Source organism: Oncorhynchus tshawytscha, linkage group LG08 (genome assembly GCF_018296145.1).
Source record: "Oncorhynchus tshawytscha isolate Ot180627B linkage group LG08, Otsh_v2.0, whole genome shotgun sequence".
Lineage (NCBI taxonomy): Eukaryota > Metazoa > Chordata > Actinopteri > Salmoniformes > Salmonidae > Oncorhynchus > Oncorhynchus tshawytscha.
Window position 1 is genome coordinate 11,248,891 of NC_056436.1, and position 16,792 is coordinate 11,265,682.

At 44.1% G+C, this 16,792-nt stretch overlaps 2 protein-coding genes across 2 annotated transcripts; both read left to right on the plus strand.

Moving 5' to 3' along the window:
- Window positions 1-1,125: 1,125 nt before the first annotated feature.
- gcfc2 (GC-rich sequence DNA-binding factor 2) lies at window positions 1,126-12,779 on the plus strand. Its single transcript, XM_024436296.2, has 18 exons — window positions 1,126-1,768; window positions 2,295-2,390; window positions 2,482-2,643; window positions 2,999-3,241; window positions 3,557-3,660; window positions 3,742-3,869; window positions 4,045-4,228; window positions 4,381-4,504; window positions 4,649-4,712; window positions 4,904-4,998; window positions 5,269-5,468; window positions 5,567-5,711; window positions 7,891-8,012; window positions 9,847-9,923; window positions 10,242-10,308; window positions 12,015-12,161; window positions 12,330-12,463; window positions 12,564-12,779. The coding sequence occupies exons 1-18, from the start codon at window positions 1,327-1,329 to the stop codon at window positions 12,679-12,681; spliced, it is 2,652 nt and encodes an 883-aa protein (XP_024292064.1). The 5' UTR covers window positions 1,126-1,326; the 3' UTR covers window positions 12,682-12,779.
- A 211-nt stretch (window positions 12,780-12,990) lies between these two features.
- Window positions 12,991-15,212, plus strand: pfn4 (profilin family member 4). The gene is made up of 4 exons (XM_024436493.2): window positions 12,991-13,326; window positions 13,661-13,795; window positions 13,951-14,056; window positions 14,409-15,212. Exons 1-4 carry the CDS (start codon window positions 13,090-13,092, stop codon window positions 14,435-14,437), a joined length of 507 nt encoding a protein of 168 aa, XP_024292261.1. The 5' UTR covers window positions 12,991-13,089; the 3' UTR covers window positions 14,438-15,212.
- Window positions 15,213-16,792: the final 1,580 nt, after the last annotated feature.

Below are 16,792 nucleotides of genomic sequence, written 5' to 3' on the forward strand. Positions count from 1 at the left end.
AGTAAACTCGGTTTACCCTTTGATCTGTGGATTAATTCTCAGAGTAGAGGACCTTGTGCTTTTCAGGTAAAATAACAACCCAATATTTGGCTTCCTCTGTGATTTTACCTCCGCACCGCTACTGATTAGCATAGACATGACATCAGTCAAAACAACTCCAAACAAGACATGGTATTAACATACACAATTCACCACGACAGTTTCTTGTCATTACTGCTAGCTATCTGGCCATTAACAACCATAACAACACACGGCCTTTTGCCCCTTTGAAGCTCCTGCATCGTTTTCGTGACTTTGCTCACCCTTGCAGAGGACAGAATATTTCCAAATAATTCCCATAGAGATAGATAGAGGACTGTAGTGCGCGGAAGCCTGTTTAAGCATGGGCTGTGCCATTGAGGACTTTCACCATTTTGAAGTAGTCAACTGGGTGGGACTTCCTATGGGTTAAGGAAGGATCACATGATTCCATCTGGATCATCAGAAGGGATCAGTCAAAGACAGTACAGTATGAAGATAGGCAGAAACTTATTCTCTAATAGAAATCCCTGATCACGCTTTAAGGTGATGTCATGGCGACGTTGGCTAGCTAAGCTCGTGCAGAAACACATCATCTGGAGTTGATTTGATTTGAAAGGTTGTCTGGCGCGGAACTGTGCAGGCCTTCATATCCAAGGCACGCCTTCGATATAAAGTTGTTTTTGTCAAAAATGTAAATGTGTGAGTTTGTGAGTTTCATGAGGTTGGAGTAATAACATGATCAACTACTTAAGACATTGGCTCAAGTTGAGGTTGTGCCTTTAGATTTTTTTTTTAAATGAACTACTAAGGAATAATGTTTAGCATCTTGTGAGCAAACATTCCATATTTGTAGCTGGCAGTAAATCGCCAACCTTGGCTTTATACATGTTGAAACAACACACTTTAGATGGAAGTATGCACCCTTTCAGTTTGTTTGCCAATACATAGAAGTAGTAGAATAAGAAAATTGACTAGGCCTACTTCAAAATGGAGATGGCCTCAATGGTGCTGCCCATGCTCTCACAAATACCATGATGGATCAGATACAATGATGCGATGTCTATCTAAGTCTATGGGTATTCCTCTTGTCGGATCAGCTAAAAAGGAGGACTTGGAAACAATAATAAGAAAATACTGTTACTGTTTTTCAGACTTCCATAGTGTTTACTATGGAAGTCTGTAACTATACTGTAACTATCACATAATACTATAATTTCAGAAATTGCTAATATATTGATATAATTAAAACGTCGTTATTGTGACCGTGAACGCACCCCACCCGAGTCCCCGACACTGACTAACTACATGATCCAAAATGCATTTCGAGAGGATTGCCGACAGATTTACTTCTTCTCAAATGTATTTCCGACTTACCGTATAGCGATTTATTTACACGGCGATCACCTTGTCCTGAAAATGTTCAACAAGAAACCGCGAAGAAACTTCAGGCAAAGGAAAGGAAAATCGAGCGATGATGATGAACAGAAGAGCGGAGAGGATGATGGAAGTAAAACACAAGCTACCGCTTCTAGCATAAAGCCCGTCAAGTTGCCGCAGAATCGGGGGATCTCATGCAGTTCCAAGCGGGAGGCGAAGTCACCCAAGTCGGACTCGAGTGGTGCTGAAGACGCGGTAGAATATGGTACTAGTGGGCCGTTCGTTGGCACTAGACCGCCTAACAGTAAAGAGGACAAGGATGGACGGAAGAAGAAAGGAAACGTGCTCAGCTTCTCTAATGAGAAAGAAGGTACGCGTTTGACCTGTTTTTGTTACGTAAACTCACAGTCCACAGACGTATTTCAAACGTCACTGACAGTAAGGTGGGTGTTGTGTAAGAGTATCTGTAAAGAGGCTTCCCCTCATTGTGTCCTTAATTTGTACTGTCTGAAAAGTGAAAACACAGGACTGGTGGCGGCGGCAGCAATATGGGACATTAATTGAATATCCCATATATGAATGTCCTATCCTTCACCTGGCTAGTTCTCTAGTTCAGGTGGAGGAGAGGGGTGAATCTCAATTGTATTTCCTTGATTCCATGCATTGTCGCTTCTTGCCCCCTTCTCAAAACACATTGGAAGAGAAGATCAGAGGGGAGGGCATGAGGAATCAAGGAAATACAATTTAGATTCACCCAAGGTTTCAATAACATGTTTGACAAGGATATGAAGCCATTTGAGATATACGGTGAACCCAATGTCTTGATTTAGAGAGACAGTCAGTTGTGTTATTAATAACAGTTTTTTTTTCTCTCTCTCTCTCTTCCCATTTTGAAGGATCTGAGTTCAAACTAAAGAAATCGTCAGATAAAGCTGTGGTCTTCCAAGCCAGGAGAAAGGAGGCTTCCCCTGCAAAGACCTCCCGGCCTACTGGTGAGCACAACGTTGCCATTTTAATGCTGTAAACACACCACTGTTAAGGCTAGATGATTGATCAGTCTAACCATGTCTGTTTTGACCCCAGCCAGGAAAGATGTGACTGTGGTTGTGTCCCAGAACGAGAGGTCTGGAGAAGAACTGTCATCAGAGAGTGACGGAGAGGGAGGCGCCAAGTCATCCACATCCAGCTCTGCCTCCTCCATGTCCTCCACATCCTCCAAGTCCTCCACTCAGAAACACAAACCAGGTCAGCCTCACAGATAGCTCGGGCTTCAAAGAAAAGGCTGTAATTTATCCAATGCCAAAAATGTGTACCAGCAATCAGCCAAATGCTGGTGAAAATTCTGAGTGGCTAGTAATTATTATTATTATTATTTTTTTTTTTTAAATCAGTCAGCCACACTGGCTGGTAGATGCAAAAGTTAGTTTCAGGACATGGACAAAATCAAATAGCTCCAAACAATGAGTTTGTCTTAACCAGCCTGTAGCTACAACGGCCCCTTGCAGGGTAAGATGGTCCACCACTGGTCTACACAGAGACCGGCAGATAGGCAGCATTCTGAAGAGACACCCCGTGTGTGTGTGTGTGTGTGTGTGTATAGTGGTGATCCCAGATGCAAGAAGGATCCAGGCGGCCAGAAGGCAGCGTCAGGCGGCCAGAGCCCAGAAAGACTATATATCCCTTGGGAGAGACGGGGAGAGCTCCCCCCGGACCCCAGACCAGGACCTGGAGGAACGCACTGACGAAGATTATGATGACGATGATGAGCCAGACGACCATGAACGCAGGATTGAGTTTGCCCCGCGGTCCAAAACCATCAGGGAGAGGATAGCAGAGAAGATGGGTGAGAGGAGGGAGTTGAGAGAATGGAAGATCTATTGTTTTGTGGTCCTGGGCAACAGTTTATTTTTTTAAAAGTTTTAGTAATAAATAATAAACAGGCAGTTAATAATCAAACCCCATAATGATGTATCTATGGCTTGGAGATGGTGTAGTGAGTTGTAGATGAGCTTATCACACCTCCTTTGACTGAATGCTGAAATGTGTTCTCTTTGTTTTTAGTCCTTGTTGTGTTGATACTTGAGGACGTGACAGTCTGTCTTTCTCTCTGTATTTCCCTGTATGGTTCTGTCGCTCCATCCCTGCCTGTTCGGTACAGGAGGTAGTGGTGCTAGTGAGTCTGACGACCAGGAGAGCGAGGACAACAACCTCTGGGAGGAGCAACAGATTGGAAAGGGAGTCAAGAGACACCCTGGGGAACAGGTAATGTATGCACACACACACACACACACACACACACACTTTCAGTTTCATTCCACCTCCTAACTCTGTCTGTCCCCCTAGAGTCCATCAGGCAGTGAGGGCAGTGGCTCTGTGAGGAGCAGTAGTAGTAGACGAAAACAGAGAGTCAACATCCCAGAGTGTCTGCCTCTCATCAGCCTCAGCGTGGTGAAGAAGAGGATCACTGGGAAGTCAGTTCATTCATCCTTCCATTGCCTCCTCAATACAACATATCTCATGTACTCTAGCTGCAAAATAATGTTTGTCTAGTAAATCAAAGCTACACCTTTTCTCCATTTCTCTTCTCCTCTCTCCCCTTCATTCTCCCACCATACATCTCCTTCTTTCTCTCCTTCCCCTCTCCAGACTGTGTGATCTGAGGGAGGTCCACAGGGCTCATGAGGCAGACCTGAGGAGGATGGAAGTGGACATGGACAGCTCTAGAACCTCTCTGGAGAACCTGGAGAGTGGTTCCTCCGACCGCCAGCTTCAGTTCTACCGGGACACCAACACCTACATTCAGAACCTGGTGGAATGTCTCAGAGAGAAGGTCAGCGGAATTCTGGAAGTGTCTGTTGGCATGTTCTGGTCTTTTAAAATGACAAACAGAAGCACTGTGAGAGATGTGAAAGTTCGTGATTGAGACAATGTTAATGAGGGGTGATAATAACAGTGATTGACTGATTAATTGATCATCTCTAGGTGGTAGAGATCAACAGTGTGGAGGTGGACATGCACACTCTTCTGTCTGACCAGGCGGAGGTACTGTTGTCAAGGAGACGAGAGGCTATACTGCAGGAGTCATCTTGCCTCCAGCAGCTCAGCTGTGAGTGTCTCTGTTTGTGTACTGTGAGTGTGTGGTCCTAGTCAGTGAAAAGGCAGAATGTTAACTAGTACTCCTCCCACTCTCTTCATCTGTTTATTTGTTCTAGTTGGGTGTATTTCTAGACTTATCACTCTCTCGCTCTAGATGCCACTGATCCACAGAGGGAAGGAGACACCGGGGAAAGTGGGAATGAAGAAACAAATAAAAGGTGAGAATACTCTGTTTAGTACTTACACATCGCTTTAGGTTTAACCACTGTGTCACGATGTTACACGGTCACTTCCACCACTGTGTTACGCGGTCACTTCCACCACTGTGTCAATGTTACGCGCTCACTTCCACCACTGTGTCTCAATGTTACGCGCTCACTTCCACCTACTGTTTGATCTGATCATCCAGTGAGTCAGGAGAGCCAGGTGAGGGAGGCTATGGTAGCCTGACGGCCGACAGCGAACCTTCTCCTGAGGAAGAGGCAGAACTGCAGAGGGCGAGAGGTGAGCGGTGTAGCTGTCTTGGGCGAGGACATGTGTCCTCCACTTACCAAACGTGTGTTGGTGACACCTTAATTTCAGCCTAGTATTTAATTCCCAAATGGGTGTCTGCAATAAAGGATTTCTGCAATATTCAAAATACATCTAATTATCTATCTATCCAGCTATAGATTTGCCATCCCATTCCTTAGAGTTTAGTGCTGCTCTCTATACCGTAGAATAACAGACAGTGTTTACACTCTCACATCTCTTCATCCCTCCTGTCTAATTCAGAGGAGATCCTGAGCAGGTCCCAGGATGTGTTCTGTGACGTGCAGGAGGACTTCTGGGAGGTGAAGAAGGTTCTGTCTCGCTTCAACGAGTGGAGAGTAGCCTTCTCCGAGTCCTACCACTCAGCCTACATCAGCCTCTGTCTGCCCAAACTACTCAACCCGCTCATCAGACACCAACTTTTAGGCTGGAACCCCCTACAGGTACAAAATACGTACTGGGCGCCACACAGTTCATTCTTTGTGTTTTATTTTGACGTACCTCTGTATTTGATGTCATAATAATTCTCTGTGTGTATCAGGCTGCAGGAGAGGACTTTGAGGCCCTGCCGTGGTTCTCTGCTGTAGAGACGTTCTGTCACGGCCTGGGTTACCAGGAGGCAGACCACACTGACAGGAAAACACTGCCTGCGATCATAGAGAAGACTCTCCTGCCCAAGATACAAGGTCACCATACACACATACACACATACACAGTACCAGTCAAAAATGTGGACACTAATATTAAGGGTTTTTCTTTATTTTTATTATGTTCTACATTGTAGAATAACAGTGAAGACATCAAACTATGAAATAATACATGGAATCCTGTAGCAACCAAAAGTGTTAAGAAAAAAAAAATATATATATATATATATATACACTGCTCAAAAAAATAAAGGGAACTCTAAAATAACACATCCTAGATCTGAATGAATGAAATATTCTTATTAAATACTTTTTTCTTTACATAGTTGAATGTGCTGACAACAAAATCACACAAAAATGATCAATGGAAATCAAATTTATCAACCCATGGAGGTCTGGATTTGGAGTCACACTCAAAATGAAAGTGGAAAACCACACTACAGGCTGATCCAACTTTGATGTCCTTAAAACAAGTCAAAATGAGGCTCAGTAGTGTGTGTGGCCTCCACGTGCCTGTATGACCTCCCTACAATGCCTGGGCATGCTCCTGGTGAGGTGGCGGATGGTCTCCTGAGGGATCTCCTCCCAGACCTGGACTAAAGCATCCGCCAACTCCTGGACAGTCTGTGGTGCAACGTGGCGTTGGTAGATGGAGCGAGACATGATGTCCCAGATGTGCTCTATTGGATTCAGGTCTGGGGAACGGGCGGGCCAGTCCATAGCATCAATGCCTTCCTCTTGCAGGAACTGCTAACACACTCCAGCCACATCAGGTCTAGCATTGTCTTGCATTAGGAGGAACCCAGGGCCAACCGCACCAGCATATGGTCTCACAAGGGGTCTGAGGATCTCATCTCGGTACCTAATGGCAGTCAGGCTACCTCTGGCGAGCACATGGAGGGCTGTGCGCCCCCAAAGAAATGCCACCCCACACCATGACTAACCCACCGCCAAACCAGTCATGCTGGAGGATGTTGCAGGCAGCAGAACGTTCTCCACAGCGTCTCCAGACTCTGTCACGCCTGTCACATGCTCAGTGTGAACCTGCTTTCATCTGTGAAGAGCACAGGGCGCCAGTGGCGAATTTTCCAATCTTGGTGTTTTCTGGCAAATGCCAAACGTCCTGCACGGTGTTGGGCTGTAAGCACAACCCCCACCTGTGGACATTGGGCCCTCATACCACCCTCATGGAGTCTGTTTCTGGCCGTTTGAACAGACACATGCACATTTGTGGCCTGCTGGAGGTGATTTAGCAGGGCTCTGGCAGTGCTCCTCCTTGCACAAAGGCGGAGGTAGCGGTACTGCTGCTGGGTTGTTGCTGGGTTGTTGCCCTCCTACGGCCTCCTCCACGTCTCCTGATGTACTGGCCTGTCTCCTGGTAGCGCCTCCATGCTCTGGACACTACGCTGACAGAAACAGCAAACCTTCTTGCCACAGCTCGCATTGATGTACCATCCTGGATGAGCTGCACTACCTGAGCCACTTGTGTGTGTTGTAGACTCCGTCTCATGCTACCACTAGAGTGAAAGCACCACCAGCATTCAAAAGTAACCAAAACATCAGCCAGGAAGCATAGGAACTGAGAAGTGGTCTGTGGTCCCCACCTGCAGAACCACTCCTTTATTGGGGGTGTCTTGCTAATTGCCTATAATTTCCACCTGTTGTCTATTCCATTTGCACAACAGCATGTGAAATGTATTGTCAATCAGTGTTGCTTCCTAAGTGGACAGTTTGATTTCACAGAAGTGTGATTGACTTGGAGTTACATTGTGTTTAAGTGTTCCCTTTATTTTTTTGAGCAGTGTATTTTTAAATACATTATTTAAAGGAGCCACCCTTTGCCTTTGACAGCTTTGCACACTCTTTCAACCAGCTTCACCTGGAATGCTTTTCTAACAGTCTTGAAGGAGTTCCCACATATGCTGAGCACTTGTCTGCTTTTCCTTCGCTCTCCACTCGTTGAAGTGGGGCTTCTTTGAAGAATGTAAAATATATTTTGATTTGTTTACTACATGATTCCATATGTGTTATTTCATACTTTTGATGTCTTCACTATTATTCTACAATGTAGAATATAGTCCAAGTAAAAACCCTGTATGTGTGTTTACTTAACTCCATACTGAAGTGTAACTCACTCCCTTTATCAATGTTGTCATGAGTGGGCCTGTGACTTTACCAAGGACTGTGCCACTTTAATGTGCGTCCCTCCTCCTCACAGGTTTTGTGGAGTTGGTGTGGGACCCTCTGTCCAGCCGTCAGTCTCTGTGTCTGTCTGAGCTTTGTCACAGACTGGAGGATGACTACTCTCTGTTTGAGGGAGAGCAGAGCAAACCGGTCAAGGTAACAGTTAATATTGCATCTCCAGTGCAGCAACAACACTCCCAGCCAGTCACATATGCAACTCCCCACTGGAGACAACCTGTCTCCCCCTCTGTTTCCAATGCAGGTTGACGTTTTATTGTCATGAATTTTGTCCTGGAGGCAGAACTGAGCGACTTTGTTTTATATAGGCCGGCTGCAGAATTGGCTATATTGTACAATTTTGGTCATAATTCAATGTTAGGCTTTAGGGTTAGCAGTGTGGTTAAGGTAAGGTTTATAATCAGATATTATGACATTGTGTCTGTGCCAGCTAGTGACCACTCTGCAGAGCTGCCTCCAGAACAAGATTCATGGCAAAAAAACGCTAACCTCCATTTCAAACAGTATATAAAGTGTACTTTTTAAAAAACAAAAATACTAATACAGTGAATTCGGGAAGTATTGAGACCCCTTGACTTTTTCTACATTTTGTTACGTTACAGCCTTATTCTAAAACTGATGAAATTATGATTTTCCCCTCATCAATCTACACACAATACAACATAATGACAAAGCAAGCTCTGTCTTGTTGGAGAGAAGTTTCGATCCAGTTCACGTCCGGGCTTTGGCTGGGCCACTCCAAGGACATTCAGAGACTTGTCCTGAAGCCACTCCTGCGTTGTCTTGGCTGTGTGCTTAGGGTCATTGTCCTGTTGGAAGGTGAACCTTCACCCCAGTCTGAGGTCCTGAGAGCTCTGGAGCAGGTTTCCATCAAGGATCTCTCTGTACTTTGCTTCGTTCATCAGTCCCTGCCGCTGTAAAACATCCCCAAAGCATGATGCTGCCACCACCATGCTTCACCGCAGGTATGGTGCCAGGTTTCATCCAGATGTGACGTTTGGCATTCAAGGCTTTTCTCCCCCGATTGCTCAGTTTGGCTGGGTGGCCCTAGGAAGAGAATTGGAGGTTCCAAACTTCTTCCAGAATGTGTTCTTGGTGACCTTCAATAATGAAGAAATGTTTTGATACCCTTCCCCAGATCTGTTCCTCGACACAATCCTGTCTCGGAGTTCTACGGACAATTCTTTTGACAGCATGGCTTGGTTTTTGCTCTGACATGCACTGTCAACTGTGGGACCTTATATAGACAGGTGTGTGCCTTTCCAAATCATGTCCAATCAATTGAATTTACCACAGGTGGACCCCAATCAAGTTGTAGAAACATCTCAAGGATGATCAATGGAAACAGGATGCACCTGAGCTCAATTGAGTCTCATTGCAAAGGGTCTGAATACTTATGTAAATAAGGTATTTCTGGTTTTAATTTGTAATACATTTGCAAACATTTCTTAACCTGTTTTCACTGTCATTATGGGGTATTGTGTGTAGATTGAGGATTTATTACATTTTTTAATCCATTTTAGAGAAGCCTATGATGTAACAAAATGTGGAAAGTCAAGGGGTCTGAATACTTTCTGTCTATATACTTTACCAGTCAAGTTCGGACACACCTACTCAATCAAGGGTTTTTCTTTATATTTACTTTTGTAGAATTATAGTGAAGACATCAAAATTAATGAAATAACACATATGGAATCATATAGTAATGAAAAAAAGTGTTAAACAAATCAAAATATATTTGAAGCTATTCAAAGTAGCCAACCCTTTGTCTTGATGACAGCTTTGGGAACCACTTCCCTAGTCAAGGTTCTAGTCACAAAGAATGCCAACCAGAATGTTGACTGGCTGTAGTCATAGAATTGGAGAGAAACATTTTGAAACCTAACCTACTTCCTGTGAGTGTGTCAGAATGTAAATAGTGCCCTCTGTCCGTCCCTGTCCTGCGTTTTCATTCGATCCTGTCCCCTGCCAGGCGTTTGTTGAAGCAGTGAGTGGTAGATTGAGGAGTTCCGTGGATGATGACATCTTCATCCCTCTATACCCTAAGAAGTGAGTGAATCCACCCAGGGTTGTCTCAATGTGATTCTTTAAGTGGTTCATCTAGCTAGACCAAGGCTCTCCAACCATGTTCCTGGAGGACCACCCTCCTGTATGTTTTTTCACTCTAACCTCAGTTGTGATCAATTGATCATCCAGAATTAAAATCATGTGTTCTAAATTAGAGTTGGAGCGAACAGTTACAGGATGGTAACTCTCCAGGAATAGGGTTGGAGAGCCCTGAGCTGGAAATGTCACATTGGAACATGTTTATACCAAGCTTGTCATAACGTAGCTTACTTGACCATAACTGCCTGGTTGTTTTGACAGGTTTTTAGATGACAAGTCCTCTCCGCAGAGGAGGTTCAGAGACCAGCAGTTCTGGACAGCTGTGAAGGTACGTAAAAACACTGTTTTAAAATAGTATTTTTTTCGATGGTGTGCTTCCCATGAGTGGATGGTACTGTAGTGACCATGTGGCTCAGTTAGCCCATTATAACTTCCCACTACAAATGCTAACTCCCGTTCGTATAAACTGGTAGCATAGCTAACATACAGAACTCGGTGGTGGTAGCCAGTCATTTTTAACTGCAATGCATTTGATTGCATTATCCATACAAGCATTATACTAAGATGTTTACCTCAACATAGCGTGAAATACAAATATCAACAATAGCCTAATGCAGGCACATTTTGCTGCAGGAAAATTAGGAGATTACAATTTCTACCAATAGTTAAGAGGGAGACAGAGCTTTGTGTGCTGGTTACTGCAGCTGCAGTGCATTCAGAATGTATTCAGACCCTTCCACATTTTGTTACGTTACCGCCTTGTTCTAAAATGTATTACATTTTTCCCCTCATTAATCTGCACACAACACCCCATAATGACAAAGCGAAAACAGGTTTCCAGAAAGATTTGCAAAAGAAAAAAAATTAAAAGCAAATGGCCTCCCGACTGGTGCAGCAGTCTAAGGCACTGCATCGCAACCTGGGTTCGATCCCGGGCTTTATCACAACCTGAATGCCAAACATCACGTCTGGAGGACACCTGGCACCATCCCTACGGTGAAGCATGGTGCTGGCAGCATCATGCTGGGGGGGATGTTTTTCAGCTGCTGGTACAGGGAGACTTGTCAGCCTATAGGGAGGAGGTCAGGGACCTGGCAGTGTGGTGCCAGGACAACAACCTCTCCCTTTGTCGTGCTCAACGTGAGCAAGACAAAGGACCTGATTGTGAACTACAGGAAAAGGAGGGGATGAACATGCCGCCATTCACATCGACGAGGCTGTAGTGGAGCGGGTTGAGAGCTTCAAGGTCCTTGGTGTCCACATCACCAACCAACTATCATGGTCCAAACACACCAAGACCGTCATAAAGAGGGCACGACAATGCCTTTTCCCCCTCAGGAGACTGAAAAGATTTGGCATGGGTCCCCAGATCCTCATAGTTATACAGCTGCAACATTGAGAGCATCGTGACCGGTTGCATCACTGCATCACTGCCTGGTACGACAACTGCTCAGCATCCGACCGTAAAGCACGACAGGGGATATTGTGCACAGCCCAGTACATCCCTGGAACCAGGCTTCCTAACATCCAGGACCTATATACTAGGCTGTGTCACCTAAAAATTGTCAAAGACTCCAGTCACCCTTGTCAAACTGTTCTCTCTACTACCGCACGGCAAGCGGTACCGGAGCGCCAAGTCTAGTTCCACAAGACTCCTGAACAGCTAATCAAATATTTGACTATTTGCATTGATGACCCCCTGTTTCTACACTGCTGCTATTCGCTGTTTATTATCTATGCATAGTCACTTTACCCCTACCTACATGTACAAATGACCTCGACTAACCTGTATACAGTCTCATTATTGTTATTTTGTTTATTTTTTATTTTATTTTTTACTTTAATTTATTTAGTAGATCTTTTCTTAATTCTTTCTTGAACTAGATTTTTGGTTGAAGGCTTGTAAGTAAGCATTTCACGGTAAAGGTTGTATTTGGCATGTGCCCAAATAAAATGTGATTTGATTGTCTCTCTTGCTATTTCTGTAACATCCAATGCATTGCTTTTAGTGTTGTTTTGTCTCTTGTGCATCAGCTCCTAGGTAATGTTGGCCAGTGGGATGGGTTGATATCTGAACATGTTCTGATGGAGCTAATGTTGGACAAACTCCTGAACCGCTACCTGATGATGACGCTACTCAACGAGACCCACTCACATGACTCTGTCCACACATGTAAAAAGGTGTGTAGGTGAATCGCATGTGTGTCTAATGTTAATGTATTGTCTATGGAGGTTTCAAGTTGTTTTCTTGGGGAATAATTGCTCTGCTGTCTTTTGAGATGACTCAGTTTAGTGGTGTCATTTTCAAGTTTTTCTCAAATGAACTAAGATTTCCCTCTCGCTGAGCAGGTCGCGGTGTGTTTTCCTAAGTCCTGGTTTAAAGACCTGAGCTCCTGTCCCTCTCAGCTGAAGTCCTTCAGTGACCACCTCCTCCAGACTGCCCATTCAGTCTGCAAACAGCAGCCTGACCACCCCAACACACGGTAACACTGCCTGCCTACCTCAAATGTACTTTTAGGCAGATGAATGTACCATGGTGAAGGTAGGGTTTTGATGTTAATGTATGTAATGTGGTTTTTGTAGGGCTGTGGTGAGCGAAGTGCTGACTGTTTTGGGAAGCATTCAGGCCTGGGACAAGGTAGAGACGATATCGAACAAATACCATTACAAAGACCTGGTGGACACACTCAAACTGTCCTAGTGTGTCCTACTGTGTCAACTATACATCATGTAATATGTGTTGCAACTTTATTTGTATTTTTTTAATCTATAAATAAATATTTGAGATGTTTGAACAAATGTTTGGTCCAGTTGCCTTCCTAACTGTTTTATTTTTGCTTCTGGTCTTATCTCACAAGAAAAAGGTAGAGCGCTTGTAGCTTCATCCGCAGGGCTAAAAATGCATCCATCCTTTCTTGTAAAAATGTGTTGAATGGGTGTTTTTTGTGTGTAGAGGAGCAAAAAAATAATTGTACAGTATGTAATGGCAGTGTTTGGTTTCTTTTTTAAATGTGATGTACGCAAAATGTATCAAGGATCAATTACAATGGGAACCATTTAGCAGACGCATGTTTTCACTACGATCTCTTTAGGCTGGTAACACCCACCGATGGTCTCCATGGAAACGTCGTCCACCACGCTGAAGGGGAAAAGTATCAGCAGTAACGCTAACGTTAGTTCTCTGACCTTGACAAGACATACTATACAGTCTTTGACAAAATTGATTATTATGAACCAATTTCAGAATTTGATAAATGACTGTCTTATCGATACAAAACACGTGGAAAGCGCTGTCATTCTGGTTGCCAAGACTGCAGCAGTAACTGCGGCGTCTGCAAGGTTTCAGGCAAGTTCGTCATGTCGCTTTTGTTGTAAAATTTTTTAAATGAACATTCAGACATCGCAATCAACACAATCCAATTCCCGTGTTGACATCCAAGTCCAAGCCCACTTCACAGGGCACCCCATTGTGTAGCAACTACTTATCTTCCAAAACCTCAAATTGGAAGAGGTATTGTGGCGCAATATATTATAGTTTTCAGAATTCATGATTTTCCACATATGGGGTTGAGGCAATTGGATGGATCAAAGCAATGAGGAAGTGGATTCATCTGGGAGCCTAAAAACCATCTGTCTCCGATCAGATTCATTATGTTACCTTTCACATTGTAACTTTACAGGTTCTTCCTACACAAGCCCAGATTTTCATAGACTCTTTCAAGCACATGACATCGACCAGAGAGCGGGGCTTCTACTTTCAAGACAAAGCATACACCTGTGTCCGAGCTGACAGGAACTCCATCTACTGCAAATGTGTCAGTAGTCTCATCACAATTTCTGAATATACATGTATTATTTGTCTCCAGTTTTCCAGCAGTGGTTTTGCAGTACACTGCAGCTATACTGCACTGTACTTGTTTTGTTGTTGAAAGGGTATGTCTGGTCTGATGGATATTTTTTCTCTTAACAGGGAACACATGGCTTGATTCTTGTGAAGACTGCTCTGTACGTTATAGTGGCCACATACAACGACAGCATGTACCCTAGCGTGTGTGTGGAAGCTGTCGAGAAACTAGGTAGGGGGATGTTGATGCTTCTTACAGTTAATTAAACAGCTTTCAACTGCAGGTTTTAAAGGCGATGGATTATTGACTGTGTATTATTTGCAAGTCAGATATGAGGGATATTTGTTTTATGTGTAATATAATGTATAGTCATGAGCTATATATATTTTTTTATTTTTTATTTAACCAGGCAAGTCAGTTAAGAACAAATTCTTATTTTCAATGACGGCCTGGGAACAGTGGGTTAACTGCCTGTTCAGGGGAAAAACGACAGATTTGTACCTTGTCAGCTCAGGGGTTTGAACTCACAACCTTCCGGTTACAAGTCCAACACTCTAACCACTAGGCTACCCTGCCATTTCAGCTGTGTACCTCAAGGAAAAGGGAAAATGAAGCAAGACCTGAAGAGGAGCAGCGTTCTGATGGATGAAGTGGACTGGTCAAGTTAAACAGTTGCCTACAGGTCCATGTTAGGCCACCTGCTAAGGAGGACAAACATGTTTAGGAGAAAGTTGGTGTGCGTTTGTTTTCTTTCTATGAACTTGCCCCTGTCCCCTCTCGCAGTATACAGGTTTAACCACTAGGTGGTAGTAAATAGTAAATAACCCAGCTGTGTGGTCCAAGAACAGTTTTTAGTGCTGAGATCCTCTTAGAACAGGGATTATGACCAACCATGGTCAATGAGATGCTGTAGTTCCAGCCCTGCTCTATCACATCTGATTCTACTCCTCAGCAAACAGACATGGTTTTGGGGCTTCGTGGCTAAAAGCCTTTTTAAACTGTCTGTTCATCGCAGACTTTCTGTTCAAACGCTTCAATTACTCTCCACCTCCTTCTGGTGATAACATGATTAACCTAACTACACACTGGCACTTTACACATATGCGCATGAACACACACACACACACCCTGATGTAGCCTTGTTGAGTGTTTCAGAGCTGAAGCTGTGAATGAATTTCCTCATGTGAACAAATAAAGGAAATCTGTACCTGAGTCAAAACATCAAAGATCCCCCACCATATTTTACAGTAGGGGTGAGGTGTTTTCTGCATATGTGTTGTTTCGGGAAGGCCAAACCCACCATATTTTACAGTAGGGGTGAGGTGTTTTCTGCATATGTGTTGTTTCGGGAAGGCCAAACCCACCATATTTTACAGTAGGGGTGAGGTGTTTTCTGCCAAACCCACCATATTTTACAGTAGGGGTAGGTGTTTTCTGCTTGTTTCGGGAAGGCCAAACCCACCATATTTTACAGTAGGGGTGAGGTGTTTTCTGCATATGTGTTGTTTCGGGAGGCCAAACCCACCATATTTTACAGTAGGGGTGAGGTGTTTTCTGCATATGTGTTGTTTCGGGAAGGCCAAACCCACCATATTTTACAGTAGGGGTGAGGTGTTTTCTGCATATGTGTTGTTTCGGGAAGGCCAAACCCACCATATTTTACAGTAGGGGTGAGGTGTTTTCTGCATATGTGTTGTTTCGGGAAGGCCAAACCCACCATATTTTACAGTAGGGGTGAGGTGTTTTCTGCATATGTGTTGTTTCGGGAAGGCCAAACCCACCATATTTTACAGTAGGGGTGAGGTGTTTTCTGCATATGTGTTGTTTTGGAAGGCCAAACCCACCATATTTTACAGTAGGGGTGAGGTGTTTTCTGCATATGTGTTGTTTCGGGAAGGCCAAACCCACCATATTTTACAGTAGGGGTGAGGTGTTTTCTGCATATGTGTTGTTTCGGGAAGGCCAAACCCACCATCTGACCATACTACTGCCTGGAGTTTGCTAATTGGCTTTGACACTTGTATTGTTGCTATGGTTATATGACATGAAAATAGAGCTCTGGCCACACTGCAGCAGTGGCTTTGGCCTTCGAAAGAACAACACATTTTCAGAAAATACCTCATCCCTACTGTAAAATATGGTGGGTTTGGCCTCCCGAAACAACACACCTCATCCCTACTGTAAAATATGGTGGGTTTGGCCTCCCGAAACAACACACCTCATCCCTACTGTAAAATATGGTGGGTTTGGCCTCCCGAAACAACACACCTCATCCCTACTGTAAAATATGGTGGTGGATCTTTGATGTTATGAGGCTGTTTTACTTCCGCTGGTCCAGGGGCCCTTGTTAAGGTCAACGACATCATGAACTTTACCAAGTTCCAGGACATTTTTGCCAAAAACCTGGTTGCCTCTGCCAGGAGGCAGAAACTTGGCCGCAAGTGGATCTTCCAGCAAGACAACCACCCCAAGCATAAAATAATACATGTTTTAGCGATGTGGCTGGCTTTCTGTATTATTGATTTCATACAGTCTTTTTTCCCTCATCTTTGTCAAGGGATCCAATAATTCCAGACTCCACAGTACATGCTGCAGAGAGACACACAAGAATGCATGGTAGCACACAGACTTCCTGCACTCTCTGTCACATGCGGTTAGGGCACCTGTGCTTTTAAAGGAATGTGACCTTTGTTGTCAAGTTCTGGTTGAAACCTCTAAAAATGGAAGCAGGGCGGTCACAAAGAATCAGCCGCCTGTCCATGTGGTTGCACACACACTCTGACACGTCTCCTGAATTCCTCAGAGAGAATTTGTGCTTGTGTCAGCCTGCATGATTGGTTAGAAGAAGAGAGACCTTTCTAACATGGAGAACAACATCTATCAAGCACAGAGTACCACAGTATGAGTCATAAAACCCATAAAACTCTGTGGTCAAAAAAAGGAAATGGTTCCAATCATTTTTCCCTC

What these genes read in the sequence shown, in the direction of transcription:
- gcfc2 (XM_024436296.2), top strand. Translation starts at nt 1,327, where the DNA reads ATGATCCAAAATGCATTTCGAGAGGATTGCCGACAGATTTACTTCTTC. An exon ending in CACTCAGAAACACAAACCAG is followed by an intron (nt 2,644 to 2,998) that starts GTCAGCCTCACA and finishes GTGTGTGTATAG; the next exon opens with TGGTGATCCCAGATGCAAGA. An exon ending in AGAGACACCCTGGGGAACAG is followed by an intron (nt 3,661 to 3,741) that starts GTAATGTATGCA and finishes CTGTCCCCCTAG; the next exon opens with AGTCCATCAGGCAGTGAGGG.
- pfn4 (XM_024436493.2), top strand. Translation starts at nt 13,090, where the DNA reads ATGGTCTCCATGGAAACGTCGTCCACCACGCTGAAGGGGAAAAGTATC. An exon ending in CGGCGTCTGCAAGGTTTCAG is followed by an intron (nt 13,327 to 13,660) that starts GCAAGTTCGTCA and finishes GTAACTTTACAG; the next exon opens with GTTCTTCCTACACAAGCCCA. An exon ending in ACTCCATCTACTGCAAATGT is followed by an intron (nt 13,796 to 13,950) that starts GTCAGTAGTCTC and finishes TTCTCTTAACAG; the next exon opens with GGAACACATGGCTTGATTCT.